The 18,065-nt window shown below is 46.0% G+C and overlaps 1 protein-coding gene across 1 annotated transcript in view; it reads right to left on the reverse strand.

The window, feature by feature from the left end:
* Positions 1-4,903: 4,903 nt before the first annotated feature.
* TSPAN15 (tetraspanin 15) overlaps positions 4,904-18,065 on the reverse strand; it is a 71,842-nt gene continuing 58,680 nt past the window's right edge. Inside the window, exon 8 of the mRNA XM_030203148.1 lies at positions 4,904-5,592. Coding sequence (XP_030059008.1) covers positions 5,425-5,592 — 168 coding nt within the window. The 3' untranslated portion in view covers positions 4,904-5,424. The remainder of the gene's footprint in view (positions 5,593-18,065) is intronic.

Raw genomic sequence — 18,065 nt, forward strand, 5'->3', positions numbered from 1 at the left:
CTCTGGCTTGCTTCAGGGGTCGCCTGAAGGGTGCTTCCCTGGCCTCGCAGCCAGATGTGGTGCGCTTTCTCAAGGGAGTTAATCACCTACGCCCTCCTCTGTGCTCTGTGGTGCCTGCGTGGAATCTCAATTTGGTGCTAAGAGCCTTGCAGAAGCCGCCTTTTGAACCCTTGTCGAGGGCATCTCTGAAAGACCTGACGTTGAAAGCAGTCTTTTTGGTGGCTATCTCTTCAGCCAGACGAGTTTCCGAGCTCCAGGCGCTATCATGTCGGGAACCCTTCCTGCAGTTCACTGAGGCAGGAGTGTCTATTCGCACGGTGCCTTCCTTCCTGCCCAAGATTGTTTCTCACTTCCATGTGAATCAGCAGCTCTGCCTACCCTCCTTTCGTAGGGAGGACTACCCAGAGGAGTACTCTGCTCTCAAATATCTAGATGTGAGACGAGTCATCATCAGGTACTTGGTAGTAACCAATGATTTCCGGAAGTCGGATCATCTGTTTGTGCTGTTCGCAGGTCCTCGTAAGGGTCTGCAGGCTGCCAAGCCTACAGTAGCACGATGGGTCAAGGAAACCATTGCAGCAGCTTATGTGGCCGCGGGGAAGATGCTGCCTATCCAGCTGAAGGCTCACTCCACTAGAGCGCAGGCGGCCTCGATGGCAGAGGCCGGGTCCGTCTCCTTGGAAGAAATTTGCAAGGCGGCAACTTGGGCATCGGCTCATACCTTCTCCAGGCATTACCGCTTGACTGTGGCTGCTCGGGCGGAGGCCCGGTTTGGAGCTTCAGTGTTGCGGTCAGGGATTTCTATGTCCCGCCCTGGGTGAGTACTGCTTCGGTACATACCACCAGTCTATGGATTGATCAGCATGATGATATGGAAGGTAAAATTATGTATCATACCTGATAATTTTCTTTCCATTAATCATAGCTGATCAATCCATAGCCCCTCCCAGATATCTGTACTGTTTATATTCTGGTTGCATTTCAGGTTCAAGTTTAGTCTTCAGTTCCTGTTCAGGAGGACTTCGTGTTAAGGTTTTTTCAATTGGATTCTTCAGGAGTTGAGACGATTTTGTGTTACAGTGAGCTGCTGCATTCCTCTCCCCTCCGTTTTACGGGGCTGGATTGAGACCTAAATTCTGCAGGCGCTCCCTCCCGCTTTGTGCGGCTGTAGGGCAGCTTTGTACCCCTCCCGCTTCGGCGGTGTTAGGGTCAGTCAGCTCCTCCCATGGTTGCGGTTGCAGGATAAGCCAGATCCCCCCGCATCGGCGGGTGTGGTGTCCCTCCCCCGCTCCGCTGGACGGATGAGCTGGACGGATTCCCCTCCCCCACTTGTGTGGGGATGAGCTGGGTTAATTCCCCTCCCCCGTTTCGGTGATGGTGAGCTGGGCAGAGTGTCCCTTTGTGGGTGTAATTCTCTAAGTGCTGAGTCCTGCGGATGGAGCTTTGATATCGACATACTGAGGAGTTTCCTGCAGCACATGACCACATATAGGGAGGCAAAAGGATTGCTCTCTATCTCCACCTGCTGGTAGATGGACACAACCCTCCAGTCTATGGATTGATCAGCTATGATTAATGGAAAGAAACTTCTCAGGTATGATACATAATTTTACCTTCCACTTTTATAAAAGTAACAACATATACTTATTTGGAGTCTAAATCATTCACCAAAGTCAGTGCTTACTGTGCAGATCTTTCAAAAAACAGCCCTCCTAATTGCCCCCAGATATTCAGGAGAGCTCCAGCATCACAATCTTAGCAAATACTCCAATAGACTTTCAAAATGGTGTTTCATTACTACCTTCCTTCTACCTTCTTTTCTTGTTTTCCAAAAGGCAGGAGCGATTCCCATGGACTGCCCTGCCGCCAGCACCGGTCTCTTCGCTCTACTGCAGCCCGCCTCAAAGGAAACAGGAAGCCGCAGAAGACAGAAGCGGCTGGTGTTGATGGCAGGGAAGTCTATGGGAATTACTGCTGCCACCTTCTTTTGGAAAACAAGAAAATAAATTAGATTTGGGGAAGGGGATTGAAGAAGGGCAGGAGAGATGCCAGACCATGGTCAGTGTGGGGGTTAGAAAGGAGAGAAATGCCACTCTGTGAAGAGAGCTGCCTGAGGCCCCCACCTTAGTTGGCCTAACGGTAGGGCCGCCACTGAGTTGACACCTCTACTTCCTAATAGTCATCATCTGGACACAAGACGACATATGGCATTCTCTTTTTATGGTCTATTGGAGTGAAACTCACTCCCACAACTTTTAAGAGGGGAACCTAACCGGGCTTGCTTTAAAGCTGCTATAAAAACATATCTGTTCACCCTTGCTTTTGGAGAAGCATAGGGAAAACGAATTCCTCTTCCCCCTTCTGCTTCTGTAAAGATACGCTACACGATATTCAGCGCTATTTAACTGGCCAGGAACGGCTCTTGACTGGTTAAATAGCACTTAGCCGGCTAAGCATTAATAATCAGCACAGGATAACCAGTTATCTCCACTGACTATTATACTTAGTGCATAGTGGCTAACTGGCTATATCTAGGGTTACCATATTTTGTCCCCCGAAAAGGAGGACACATGCCCTGCCCCCACCACACCACCTGCCCCCTTTCACACCCACCCCGCCCCCTTTCACACCCTCACTCCGCCCCCTGTCACATACCCCGTCGCCCCCCCTCCCTGTCACCCCCCTCCCCTTACCTTACTACTGCCCTGGTGGTCTAGTGACCTCTTCAGGGCAGGAAAGAGCCCCCTCTTTCCTGCCCTGCATGCATCCTTCTTGTTGCTGATCCTCGGCGCCGAGTCAAAATGGCTGCCGAGAGTTGAAGTCTCACGAGATCACTTCAACTCTTGGTGGCCATTTTGAATTGGCTCCGAGGATCAGCAACAGGAAGGATGCATGCAGGGCAGCATTCCGGGCAGGAAAGAGGGGGCTCTTTCCTGTCCCGAAGGCGGAAGAGGTCACTAGACCACCAGGGCACTAGTAAGGTAAGGGGAGGGGGGTGACAGGGAGGGGGGGCGACGGGGTATGTGACAGGGGGCGGAGTGAGGGTGTGAAAGGGGGCGGGGTGGGTGTGAAAGGGGGCAGGTGGTGTGGTGGGGGCAGGGCAATCTGCCCATTTGTCCGGAGTTCTGGACAATCGGGCAGGTTGGCGGGCCTGCCCATTTGTCCAGAAATCCGGACAAATGGGCAGATTGGCAAAACCCATCCGGTTGCCTGGACATGCCCTCAAAAAGAGGACATGTCCGGGTAAATCCGGACATATGGTAACCCTAGCTATATCACTAGCTATGAATATTCAGGGCTTTACCAGCTAGTTTAGCAGTCAAATTGGACCGCCTAAATAGCAGTCCTACCTTTGGCCACTATAAACTTAACTGGTCAGTGCTCAATATTAAATTGGCCAGTTAAGTTTAAGCCAGCCAAAAAAAACCCCGGATATTAAATGCCGGTCACCAGCATTGAATATCCAGGCTCAGCACCGATCACAGCACTTAGCTGGCCTGTCTCCCACGGGCTGAATATTGGCTGGACTGTATTTTTGTCCTTTCTTTTTTCCCTACTTCTATGAAGCACTTTGTTGTACCGTTGTCCAGGGCTGAATGGTGGTATATCAAGGATTGAAATAAATTAAATCATTTTGGTAGCCCTTTTTTTTAGACAGCATCTACTTTGACTATATCTTTTTGAGGGGATATACTCCAGAATTTGATTTATATAGAGACAAGTAACACTGAGATTATCACCTTTTTTTGTCAGTTGGTTCATTCACTTCCTATACAACCTAACATTTCTCTGCCTTGCCATTTTGTTCATGGAATATTTTGCCCCTCAATTTCTCTCTGGTTTGGTGCAAATCAGTGTCTTACTTCATACTGTTTACTGCTCCCTTGAATTTCTCAATCCCCAAATGCATGACTCCACATTATTACATTCAAGTTTCGGTTTCAAGTTTCTTTATTATTTGTTATACCACACATTGGGGTCAACTAAGTGGTTTACATACGTTTATAAAATTTATGATATAGAAACAATGAATTGGGGGCTCCCACGGACCTCTACGGCTGCCCCTGACTTCCTCCCTGGACACTGCTCTGGCTGCCAAGGACATCCCCTCAATATACCCCCAGCCACTCCCCAAACCTTTCCCACTTAATTTTAAAGGCAGGATCAATGCCCAAATGCTCTGCTTTTGGTACCATCATCTTTCAAAATGGTGGCACATGATCCCTAGTGGTACATCAGAATGCATGGCTAAGAATCAAGCACTGCCAATTTGAAAGATGGTGATGCCAAAGGCAGGAGTAATTGGACATCGTTCCTGCCTTTAGAGGTTAGTCTGGGTCAGGGGGGTAACCCAGGGGAGAGCTGAGGAGAGAGATGTTGCACCTGAAAGGGGTGGGGGGAGGAGGAGAAGGAACTTGAAAGACCTGGTGGGGAGAAGGGAAGGAGAAATGCTTGTCCTGGTGGAGTGGGGGGAAAGGGGAATTAGAAAAGGTTCAACGATGAGCAACCAAAATGATAGAGGGGGTGGAACTGCTCCCATATGAGGAAAGGCTAAAGAGGTTAGGGCTCTTCAGCTTGGAAAAGAGACAGCCGAGGGGAGAGATGACAAGGTCTACAAAATCCTGACTGGTGTGGAGCAGGTGGAGGTAAATAGATTTTTCACTCATTCAAAAAGTACAAAGACCAAGGAACACTTAATGAAATTGCTAACATTTTTTATACCTTTTTAAAAATTGTAACTGCGTTACATCCAGTATACAAAAAGAAAAATTGCACCATAAGAGGAAATTGACTAATGCGAAGAAAAATGTTTACATTTGGTAAACAATGAAAAACCTGAAAAAACATTATAAAAATATAATAAAAAGGAAATGTTGACTTATCTTCAAATCTAACATAGACGACGCCAATTCATTTAACAGACATACATGTGGAAGTATAAGGAAACTTTTATCACTCAAAAAATTCTCCAGTTGGAGATGTTCAAAAAAGATATATAGTTTCCCTTGCCAGGAGATTAATCATTTACAAGGGAATCTTTAAAAAAAGGTCCCTCCTGTTTGGGTAACTTTTGATTTCAACCAAAGAAATTACTTTCTCCTGAGCTGCATGGACCTAGATTTTTAGTACCTTTAATTCAATATCACATATCGCCTGCAGCTATGGAATTTAGCTTTGCTACTGTTTGGTTGGCTTTGTTGGACAGCTATTTTAAAATAGCATGGAAAACCACTGTGGTCAGATGAAATAACAAAAAATAGAACAAATCAGAGTAGCTTTGGGAATATTTTTTATTAAGCATTCTATAAAACAATTAAGTAAAATGGCAAAAACATAGTTTAAAGATATTTATACTCTCTGCAGATATAGGTAATGAAGAATGCCACTGATAGCTCAATGATGCTTTATTGTATCAAATGCTTTTCAGCTAACTTCATTGCCAGGGTAACATCTACAGCAGCCGACTGACGTGAACTCAATTTCTTGTTTCGGCGTAGATCCTTCAAGAAGAGCATCATTTGTGCTGCTCCACTCCGTAATGATGTCTTCCACACGACTTATATAAAGAAGAGATAACAGCACGCCAAGGAACTGGAGAACAGAACAGCTCATATAAACAAGATGTAATTAAGATATGTAACAAGATGTATATAAACATCATATAATTAAGCAATAAAACTCTGTAGGGAAGTGTTGAAATGCAAATATCTGTCAGTCACTTGAAAAATGATACAATACAGGATTCTATCCTAAAGTATCTTGTAGATTTCATATATTAGTTTCACATCTTGGGGCCCTTTTACTAAGCCATAGTAGTGTTACTGTGGCAATGGCATGTGGCAAATCGGCCCTACCACTGGACTAACGAAGGAGCCCTGTGGTAGCGCTGGTGTGTGCCGCACACCATTTCTGACACTCAAAAATAATTTTATTTCTTTAATGCTGGTGGTTTACCCAGCGGTAATTGGACAGCGCTGTGCTGCCCGGTTACTGTCGGGTTAGCACGGGAGCCCTTACTGCCTCTTAAATAAGAGGCAGTAAGGGCCCCCAGGAAACTGCCAAGTGCTTAACTAACCGCACTCCATTTCTGTTAAAAAAAAATAATCCTTTTACCCGCTGCAGTAAAAGGAAGCCTCAGTGTGCAGCAAACCCCACGCATCGAAGCCACCGCTGGGGTCCTTTTGACACAACTTGGTAAAAGTACTCCTTAATTTTGGGAAAAGATAAAGCAAAAAATTCTCTCAGTGGTCAATCTATCTGCTTCTTTGGGTTTTTGTTTTTGGTCTTATGTGGGTAATTTTATAAAGTTTTTTTTTAACGTGTAAAGGTCTTTTTATGCACATAAAAGGGCTTTTATAAAATTACCCTAGGGCTTATGCATGCAAAAGTATGCACGATGCAGTAAGGCATGTATTTTTATATAACCCACATGTCTTGGGCAGAGTTTGGGCAGTGCACAAGCAGCAGTTCAGTTACTACTACTACTAACTAACATTTCTAAAGCGCTACTAGGGTTACGCAGCGCTGTACAATTTAAACATAGAAGGACAGTCCCTGCTCAAAGAGCTTACAATCTAAAAGACAAGAGAACAATCTAAAGACAAGTGAACAATCTAGAGGACGAGTGAACAGTTAATCTGATAGGGTGGATAGATTGGGGCATTTTATATTTCTCGAGCGGTTAGGCGCCGAAGGCAGCATTGAAGAGGTGAGTTTTAAGCAGAGATTTGAAGATGGGTAGGGAGGGGGCATGGCGTATGGGTAAAGGAAGATTGTTCCAGGCATAGGGTGAGGCAAGGCAGAATGAGCGGAGCCTGGAGTTGGCAGTGGTGGAGAAGGGTACTGAGAGAAGGGCTTTGTCCTGTGAGCGGAGGTTGCGGGCGGGAACATAGGGGGAGATGAGGGTGGAGAGGTAGTGAGGAGCCGCAGACTGAGTGCATTTGTAGGTGAGGAGGAGGAGCTTGAATTGTATGCGATATCTGATCGGAAGCCAATGAAGTGATTTGAGGAGAGGGGTGATATGAGTAAATCGGTTTTGGCGGAATATAAGACGTGCAGCAGCGTTCTGAACGGATTGAAGGGGGGATAGATGGCCGAGTGGGAGGCCGGTGAGGAGTAAGTTGCAGTAATCAAGGTGAGAGGTAATGAGAGCGTGGACGAGAGTTCTGGTGGTATGCTCAGAGAGGAAAGGGCGAATTTTGCTGATGTTGAAGAGGAAGAAGCGACAGGTCTTGGCAGTCTGTTGGATATGCGCAGAGAAGGAGAGGGAGGAGTCGAAGATGACTCCGAGGTTGCGGGCAGATGGGATGGGGAGGATGAGGGTGTTATCACATGTGTTTACATGTGTTTATAAAATGCACATGCACTTTATATGCAAATATTTACACATGCTCTCAACAGACATCAATTTCCATAGCTTCATTCTAGGTTCAATTTTGATCATTTTGCCCCTAGTATTTTACAATGATACATAGGCCCCGATGGAACAAGCTGTACTAGTCTTTAGTATGGCAGTTTATATTTGATTTTCCCACACTACCCTTTACTCCTAATGCAGGTGAAGAGCAATTCTATAGCAAGTTCCTTACATTTATATGCTGGCTGTGTGCCTAAATGTATGAATACTGACATTTAGGCACCCAAGTGTACACTTACCTGAGAACATGTCATTTGGACACCTTAATGGTATTCTATGGCATAGCATGTATTTATAAGGGGGTGTTTGCAGGTCACATGCAAGGTAGACATCTTATAGAATACTGTACAACCATTTACGCCAGGTCTATGGCAGGTGTAAATGGGGGAACCTAAATGTACACTAATATTGAGCATCCAAGCTTTCACCCTGCATTACCAAGGAGCCCTGCTATAGAATTGCTCCCTAATGTGCTTTAATGTGGAATAATCTGCAATAAACCATTAAACTAAAGGGTAGTGCAGTCAGTATGCAAATCACATGTAAATCCACTGAATTAGGAATTGCTTTCAAAGTATAAAAAAAGTCAGGCTAAAATCTGGTGGTTTTTTTTTTTTTAACTTTCCTTTTATCACAAGATCTTTACTTCAGCTTAACGATGAAGTGAAAGTCCTACACAGGAGCAGCAGGGTCATCAGAGGTGAAATGCAGCACTTCACCTCAGAGGACTCATGGCCCAAATGGACCTGGTTGCCAACCTCACCCATAGTCAAGGCTAGTATTCAGACTATGCTATCGCAACAGAGTGGCATTATAAACTACCTCTTCAGGTGCCATAATGGCGCACATTGAACCGTAATTCTGTACACACCTAAACCATTTATAGAATACTAAAGGTGCATTGGTGCACCAAAAATTAGGCATGCCCACTTATGACAGGTCTACGGTTGGTGTAGGTTGGTATGCCTAAATGTGCCATGCAACACACACAGTACTCTGTAAGTTGTGCTTATTGCTTGGTGTTACACCCATGGCCAGGCCCATGCTCCGCTCATGGGTACACCCTTCTTGCACTTACAAGTTCAATTTATTTCATATACCACAACCTTTCAGAAAGAAATCTAAGCGGTTTACAATATATCAGGGGCGTAGCTACGGGTGGGCCTCTCGGCTCGGGCCCACCCCATTTGCGTTGTCCTCCTCCGGTCGGTGCACTGTGAGTGCACTGCACAACCTTTTATTCCTGCCGCGGTTCAGTCGGGAGTGTTTGAGCAGCCGGCAGCAAAGATAGCTTTACAGCGGGCTGACTACCTCAGTGCAGTGGCCTGCCTAGATTTCTGCCTCATGTTTTGGAAGTGCATGTCCGGGTTGAGAGCGGGCGCTCTGGCGTCGCGCTGCAGCACTGCTGTTGGCGTGCTCAGTGCTGTGCTCTGCTGCTCTGGTCTCCGTTCTCCGACGGTCGTGGCGCCTGCGTGCTTTGCCTTACCCCCCCCAGGGCCCCCGCCCACGGGTTGTGGTGTGCGCGGATGTTGCCACCGCACAGAGGGGTCTGCCGTGGTTCACAAATGCCAGCGCCACACGGAAGGGTCTGCCGCCGGTGCTGCGGCTCGGCTGGGCGGGTCCCTCACTGTGCTGCGGGCTGCTGGAGGGGCTGTTAGGGCCTTGCTTCATCATCTTTCCCCTTGCTCAGTCTGCCTTTGGTTGAGTCCTTCAGTCCTCTGCAGGCGGTGCACTCCACTGCGGTCCCGGAGGCGGCGTGGGGAGCACACTTGCACTGCTCTTTGGGTCTGCGCCTGCCCAGGTAAAACAGCAACGGAAAGGGAGAATTTTTGTATCTACCTGCAGTGTGATGCTGGTGCTGGGCTTCTGTGTGGGGGTGGGTTCTTCACTGCCTAGGGGAAAAGGGTATATTTAATCATTACATGTGCCTTTTTTCCCCCTAGGCAGTGAAGAGCCCACTCTCACCCAGAAACCCACTGACAATGGATTTTGGTGTTGGGTTTCTGGATGGGGGTGGGCTGAGTCCCCAGTTTGAAATTGAGGAAGAAGGAGGTTGTGTGTTTGTTCATGTTGGTGGGTTTTCGGGTGGGGATGGTCTCTGCAATGCTCGGGTTAAGATGGTTTTTCAAGGATGTTTGATGTAGGTGGGATGTTGGTGTGCTTCAGGGTGGGTGGGTGGGTGAGGGGGTGCTGGGAGGGGCAGAGGAGGTGCCGGGACTGTGGGGGGATATGGGTGCAGAGTGGGATGGGGCTGATGCCTAGCTGCGGGGTGGATGGTGGGGAGGGGAGGGCTGCAGGGGTGGAGGGCTTGTTTGGCTTTTCCAATGGGATGTGCGTTGCTGTTGTGTATATTCACTGGTGCAGTTTTGGAGGTGCTGTTGTTGGTGTTCATGTTCAGAGTTGGTGCTGGGGTTTGTGATGCAGGCTCTGAGGGAATTCTTTGCGGGATTTGGTGTTGCTTCGCGGGGTGCCTGGCGGTGAAGGGATTTTGTGTTGTTGGGGTGCTGCCGGAATTTGAGTGCATTTTTCCTGTGGGGGGCTGTGGGAGGAAATGTTCTGGTTGTGTTCTATGTTCTACAGATTCCACAGCGGGTGGAGGGGTGTCTTGATGATGACAGTGGGATTTTTCTTGTTTAATTGGTGGAAAGTCTTATTTCATCGGTGGGAGTTCTGCAGTTGTGCTTCGTGCGGTATTTGACGTGTTGAAGAGCAGACAGGGATTGATATTTTTGAGGGATGTAGGGTGTTTGCCTGTTTTGCTTGGTCAGTCATTTGCATTTGCTGTGGAGCCATTGCTGTGGTTGTGCTGTGGGATCCTGTCACATGTGTTGGGATGTTTGCCATTGGAGTGGACTTGCATCGGCTCGGGTTTGGGATGTGGGTTGGTGTAGCTATGTTTGTCATTTTTCCCTTTTGGGTGTGTGTGTGTGTGTGTGTGTGTGGTTTGTGTTGGTGCGGAGCGGTTGCTAGGCGGGCGGTCCATCATCGGATGCATTCTGGGGCATTGTTTTGTGGTGTCCCGAGAGGCACTGCTCGTGCCTATGTGCATGGTGCTGGTGCCCACCCATGTAAGCTCTGGGCCCACCCAAAGATTCAGGTCTGGCTACGCCACTGCAATATATAAACTAATTCAGGGAGAAAAGGGAGCCACACAGCATCACATGTCACAAGATAGAACACAAGAGGATAATGAGTGGAGAGACTACATAGCTAACAATAAGGAAAAGGACAATAGGAGGCTTGGAACCGTCACAGGTACATTGCAAGATCAAAATCACAGGAGAAAAATCCCAGGGTCAGACATCAGGAAAAGCCAAGGAGAATTAACAGGCCTTTAAATGGGACTTAAAGCTGTGTAAGGATTGCTCAAGACATAGATATAGGGGAAGGGCATTCCATAGTGTAGGAGATACCACACTAAAGCAAGACCTTCTGCAGTTATGTGTGAAGAGATTTAGGTGCATCTGCTATAAAAATAGCACCCAGCACTTACACACATAAATGGCAATTAGAAGAACCAATGATGTGCCCAAGTGCTTGTATTCTAATGTGTGCATTATTGGCACATATCTTTAGGCACCATGTTATAGAATTGCCTTTAATGTGCTCAATGCATTACCCATCTGACATTCAAAGCGATTTAACTGGGTAGGGGAGGTTCCTGCCCAATTAAATTGCCTATATCCACCTAAGTGCTGATATTCAGCAGCATTTAACCACAGAGTGCTGCTGAATATCACTGCAGATCACCCTGCACTATCCGGTTAGTGCCAGGGAGCTCTATGGGAGGAGCTGGGACTTAACCGGTTAGTGGCCATATTCATACCTTTAACCAGTTAAGCAAGCGAATAAAATTAGGGCAGCAAAAACACAAAGGTAACGGCACCAGTCTGAATATTGGCTGGTGCCCAGTTAACCTCAGGTAGTGGCAGAAGAGTTCCAGCTGCCCCCTTCCAATCCTTCGAAACTACAGAAACCCTTCCCCCATTCTGATCCCCCTCCCACTCTTCTGAAGAAAGTCAAGGGAGGCTCAAGCCCCCCTCCACCCCTCCCATCCCAGTAGCCCCCCCCCCCCGAGCTTATCTTGATAGTCTCTGGTGGTCTAGCCAAACATGTGGGCATTATCTATGCCCACCTGCTCCTGCCTGGTGCAGCTGCCCTTCAAAATGGCTGCTGCAACCTCTATACGGCAGCCTAATGGTACTTGGGTATCAGCAAGGACCTATATAAGCTCCGGCAGCTTCCATAGAAATAATTAGCCCTGGATATTCAGTGCTGGTGGCCAGACATGGCCCGGCACTAAATATCCAGCAGCAGTGAGCATTTAAAAAATGCTGACTTCCATGGGATGAGTATCAACCGGTACATTTTTATCCTCATAAAGAACAAGAAAAAAGCCTCAGCAAATTGGGTCCAATGCCTTGAAAAAGGTAGTATCAAGTATTTCCAGATTTAAACATCCTTTGTATATCCTCCCATGATGGATTATACTGTGCTCTGACTTTTAAATTAACTGCACCATATGTTTAAAGGAGCTAAGGATTATCCCTCTTTCCAAGGGAGGGCATATTGGGGATGGCAAAAGGAGTGAGTGAATTGATCAATTTTCTATGGTCTTCCTCACAGCAATAGCTACCTTGGTGTAATCTAGAAAACTATGTATAGACCAGAGAGAAAATTCAGCCTAGAAGCTGTAGGAGGGTGTTTGGAGTGGGAGGAAGTCTTCCCCTTGTCTCTGAGATTCTCTGTGCTTGTGCTATGCATTCTAGAATTTAGATGTGGAGGGGCATAATCGAATGGCGCCAGCCATCTTCGGGGCCGGTTCCACAACCCTATTTTCGAAATACGGTTGGGGCCGGCTAAATCGATCGCTGGGTGTAGAGGATGGCTGACTTTGTTTTTTAGCCATAATGGAAACCGGGCCCGGCCATCTCAAACCTGGCGAAATGCAAGGCATTTGGTCATGGGAGGAGCCAGAATTTGTAGTGCACTGGCCCCCCTCACATGCCAGGACACCAAACGGGCACCCTAGGGGGCACTTCTAGAAATAAAAAAAAAACAAAAGTAGCTCCCAAGTGCATAGCTCCCTTACCTTGGGTACTGAGCCCCCCAAACCCCCCCCCCCCAAAACCCACTGCCCACAACAGTACACCACTACCATAGCCCTTAGGGATGAAGGGGGCACCTACATGTGGGTACAGTGGGTTTTTTTTTGGGGGGGGGGGGGGGTTGGAGGGCTCCCATTTACCACCACAAGTGTAACAGGTAGGGGGGGGCTGGGTACACCTGACTGAGGTGCACTGCACCCACTAAAAACTGCTCCAGGGAACTGCATACTGCTGTCAGGGAGCTGGGTATGACATTTCAGGCTGGCAAAAAAGTTTTTTTGTGTGGGAGGGGGTTGGTGACCACTGGGGGAGTAAGGGGAGGTGATCCCCGATTCCCTCCGGTGGTCATTTGGTCAGTTGGGGCTCCTTTTTGCAGTTTGGTCGTGAAAAAAAAGGGACCAAGTAAAGTCGGCGAAATGCTCATCAAGCCTGGCTTTTTTTTTCCATTATCGGGCGAAGCCAGCCATCTCATGAGCATGCCCCCATCCTGCCTTCACTACCCTACTGACACGCCCCCTTTAAGTTTCGCCGGCTCCACGACGGAAAGCAGTTGGTTTCAGGAGATCGCCGGCCATCTCCCGATTTGTGTTGGAAGATGGCCGGGGATCTCTTTTGAAAATGAGCTGGATAGTTACTATCTCTACACCTCTGGTGAGAGTCTGTTCCCAGCATCCGGCATCCCTTCTATAAAGAAATATTTCCTTAGATTATGCCAGTCGTCCCCTTTCACCTTCATCCTAGGAGCCTCATTCAGCTTCCTTTCCATTAAAATACCTCTGTGCATTTATAGCATGGAAGTATTTAAATGTCTCTATCACATTCCTCCTCTTCTGCCTATTCAGATCATAAAGCACAGAGGAATAGCCTTCCAGTAGAAATGGTGGAGATGAGGCCTGTATAAGAGGAACTGGATAAGCACAGAAGATCTCAGAGGAAGAGGAAAGGATTGTAGAGTATAACAGTTGGTAGGCAGACTAGAAAAGCCGTAAGGTCTTTATCTATTTCTGAGTGGGTGCAGAGGGCCACATAGTCAGTCCCTGTGGTGGTTCTTTTGGTACTGCACTGAAATAGCTGCTCCTGAGGTTTCCATTCCCATTTTGAGAGAGTAATCCTTTCACTATGGCTCTGTTTTCATTGGAAATAAAAACCCTGGTTTGAGTTTTTGGAGTAGTGAGAAGTGCTGTATATTGGAGCTGAAGGAGAGAGTGAAACCAGCTGATATTCTGGTGCCAAACTATATTGAAAGGGGGGAGAAAAGAACTACTTTATTGGAGTTTACTGAAACAAATTATTGTAGAAGGAAGAAAGGAACAAAGACTCAGGGATTTGAAGAAAAAAAAAAACCAGAACAGAAGAACCTTGTAGTCAGTAACCTAGAACCAATCCAAAGGGAGCTAAATCTGAGGAGAGGAGTGAGAGGATCTTGGGAGGGTGTACAGACTATTGGGACTATTTACAAAGCTGCATTAGCTGGTATCACAGCAGTTAGTGCAATTAACTGTCAATATGCATTAACCCCCAAATTCTATATTGGCCAATCAAATTGGAGTGTACAGGGCAAATATGCATGCAAATTAGTTACCGAGCCATCAACAATTATTGACGTTAATTGGCAGTAATCTGGACTTACTTGCACATCTACCTATGTGCTATTCTATAATGATTCATGCCCAAAGTGCCTCATGCGTAACCCAAAAGGGGGCAAGGCCATGGGAGGGGCACGAGTCAGGGGTGTTCCAAACTTTAGGCGCAGAGTTAAGAGTGTTGGGTTTGCATGCCCAACTTGCACACCTGGATTTATACCAGGTTTCAGCAGGCATAAGTCCTTGCGCCCAAAGTTGGGTGAGGGAATCCACGCTAAGCGCTATTCTATAAATGGTGATCAGCCCTGAGCACCCTTTACAATCCAGCACTTGGCATGAATTTTCCTCACACCTAATTTTGAGCATCATTTACCGAATCTGGCCCTAATTGCTCATGTTAAGACTTAATGTGGAATTAGACTTATAATGGGTGAGGACTACGCCGTACAGAGGTAGCTACACATTAACCATTAATGCAATAGATAAGGTGGCACAGCTAATGTCATTGAAGAGATGCAGCTAACTGAACTGTGATATCAGGAATGCAAATAATATATGGTAGCCATTTTTTGCTGTGTTAATTAAAAGGGAAACTATTTCAGACATGCCCAACAGTTAATGAAGAGGTTTTGCCTTTACCATAGGTTTATTTTGGCAATTAACCTCACAGGGCCGAAGATATATTGCCAACTACACTGCTCCCATTTCTCCGTCAGTCCACTCTGACTATTAGTTGGGAAGTCAGTAATGGAAGATAGAGATTGCATAGAGCTTGATATAGATAATGTATAAGGGATGAAAGTGTAAAGATTAAAGGCATACTTTTTTCCTCAAGCAATCAATGTTCTAGGAGTTTAGGTAATTGAGCCATATTGAGGGGCATTTTCAAAACAAACAACTAAATCAGAATTTGGATGTTTTACAAAGATGCCCAAATTTCGAAAAAGATGGACATCTATCTTTTATGTTCGAAAATACTATGGACGTCCTTTGTTTTGGTCCATTTTCAAACAAAAGACATCCAAATGTAAGACATCCAAAACAGAGGAGAAGTGGATTAATGGATAGTGCAGTGGGCTTTGATCCTGGCAACATGGGTTCAATTCCCACTGCTGCTCCTTGTGACTTTGGGCAAGTCAAATGCACAAGGGGCATTTTTGGATATGACATCTAAGTCTGAATTTGGATGTTTTTTTGTAAAAAGTCCAAAATCAAAACAGGAAAGGTCATTTTCTACAAAAAAAAGTCTATCTTTTCCTTTTGAAAGTGCTATTTAGAAAAATGGTTTGTGATTTGGGGGAGTAAGGGGATGTGATCCCCGAGTCCCTCCAGTGGTCATCTGGTCATTTGGGGCACCTCTTGTGTGGAGTAGAGTAGCCTAGTGGTTAGTGCAGCAGATTTTGATCCTGGGGAAGTGGGTTCAATTCCCACTGCTGCTATTCATTATAAAAACAGGTCTAGCTCAAAACGTTGTCTTTGTTTTGTTCCATTATTGCCAAATGACATCCATGTCTTAGGAACGCCCAAGTCCCGCCTTGAACACACCCCTGGCACGCCTTGAACACACCCCTGGCACACACCCTTGAGATTTGGACATCCTCTGACGGACTTCAGAGAAAGACGTCCAAAAAGAGGTTTTGATAATATTGATTTGGACGTTTCTGTCCGATAAACGTCCAAATGCTGACATGTCACTTTTTGGACATCTATCTCCCTTGAAAATGAGCCTGATTGTCTGCCATGTGTTTTTTTTTTTTTGTATTGTTGTATGTTTGACTTCACTTACATCTTTTCTATTTAAAATGGAGTTCCCTTCAATTCTATACTTATGAACATGCTTTTTTTAGTCATATTGTAAACTGCTGTGATCACTGGATGTCAGGAGGTATATAAAGTTTTAACAAACTGTAAAGAACAAATCAGATCATTTAGAAGATTGTTAAATTGGATTCCCTCCCCTCCCCTATAAGTGACAATGCTCGGCATTGACAAAAACAAAGAGGCATAAACCATTTCCACTGAAAAGATGCTCATAGTTCCATTGCTGCTAATATCAATGCAGAACCTACATGTGACATTTCAGAACATAACAGTTATGACTGCATTGCTCAAAGGTCATGTGGTTTGTAGTATTTGTTGAATAATGCTGGTGACCTGTTGCTTGCAATGGTCCTACTGAATAGACTAATGATGCCATGAGAGACCATACTACTGTACATGGAATTGTACGAAACAGAATGCTGATTTCTCAAATAATAAACTGTTTGGAACTAAAGTTAGGTTATTCCGGTGATGGCTGGCAGACAAGCTGAAGGTGAGATTTTCAGATGGAAAGACTGCAAAGTACTTCTGTATGTATTGTGATTCAACACATTACATTCTGTACCCGGATAGGTTAAAGAGGACAGCTTGCCTGTTGAGTGCTTTCTGGGCTCCATTCCAAATCTTAGTCATAAATCAGAATGGCTGGCTGAAGCTATACTTAACACCATCACAACATATGAAATGGACATGGATAATTGCCAAGGACTGAGTTACAATAATGCCAGCAACATGTCTGGTGCACAGAGTGATCTATAAGCAGGAATCAAAAATGTAAATCTAAATGACATATGTCAAGCTCTGCATTTTCCCCGAGTTTGGTGGGGACAAGTGCTGTAGTCCTGCACAAAAAGCTTCTTTCTTTGATTTGCTCCATCATCTGTATTTGTGCTTTTTCAGCATCCACCCATTATTAGGAAACTTTGCAATCTCATTATTCTCTATTGAAGAAGACATTAGCAATTGAGAAATTTTCCAGAGCTTCTTGTTCAGCCCATGCAGAAGTCTGCCATAGTCTGAGATAAATAATGACATTGAAATGGGTATTACATAGAAAGAACCAGCACACAGAGAAGCAGCAGGTCCACTACACCAAATTTAAAGATTAAAGATGTCAATGAAGGTGATGATATGGTTTACCCTTATGCAAAGGTTCAAGGCAATTGGCAAAAACTATAAAGTAGAAGCAGAATTGTATAAGTTACTGGCTGAGTGTCAAAGAAGAATTATGAGTCAATTGCCATAAGTAAATACTGTCTGATAGGTTATCTGGGAGTTTGGTACAATTGGTCTAATAACAGTTTGTCTAATGGACAAATTGGTCTAATGACAGTTGATCTAAGGATACAATTTGTCTAAAGCCCAATTCGTCCAAAGAGACAATCAGGCTTATTTTTGAAAGAGAAAGACGCCCACATTTCGACTCAAATCGGGAGATGGGCGCCTTTCTCCCGTGGGCACCCAAATCGGTATAATCAAAAGCCGATTTTGGGGGCCTCCAACTGCAGTCTGTCGCAGGAATGAACAAAGTTGACGGGGGCTTGTCGGAGGCATGGTGAAGGCGGGACTGGGGTGTGTTTATCGGCTGAGGAGAGATGGGCGCGCTCGGCTGATAATGGAAAAAAGAAGGGCAGCAGAAGCGAGAATTTGGGCCGCTTTTTTTTTTACCTTTTTTTTTCACGAACAAGTCCACAAAAAGTGCCCCAACTGCCCAGATGACCACCGGAGGGAATCAGGACCTCCCCTGACTTCCCCAGTGGTCACTAACCCCCTCCCAACAAAAAACCCCCCAAAACTTTAAAACCTTTTATTTTCCAGCCTGTATGCCAGCCTCAAATGTCATACCCAGCTCCATCACAGCAATATGCAGGTCCTGGAGCAGTTGTTAGTGGGTGCAGTGGACTTCAGGCAGGTGGACCCAGGCCCATCCCTCCTACCTGTTACACTTGTGCTGGTAAATGGGAGCCCTCCAAACCCCCCCAAAACCCACTGTACCCATATCTAAGTGCCCCCCTTCACCCATAAGTGCTATGGTAATGGTGTAGAGTTGTGGGGAGTGGGTTCGGGGGGGGATTTGGGGGGGCTCAGCACCCAAGGTAAGGGAGCTATGGACTTGGGAGGTATTTTAATTTTTTT

The sequence above is a fragment of the Microcaecilia unicolor genome, chromosome 5 (genome assembly GCF_901765095.1).
Source record: "Microcaecilia unicolor chromosome 5, aMicUni1.1, whole genome shotgun sequence".
In the NCBI taxonomy this organism is placed as follows: Eukaryota; Metazoa; Chordata; class Amphibia; order Gymnophiona; family Siphonopidae; genus Microcaecilia; species Microcaecilia unicolor.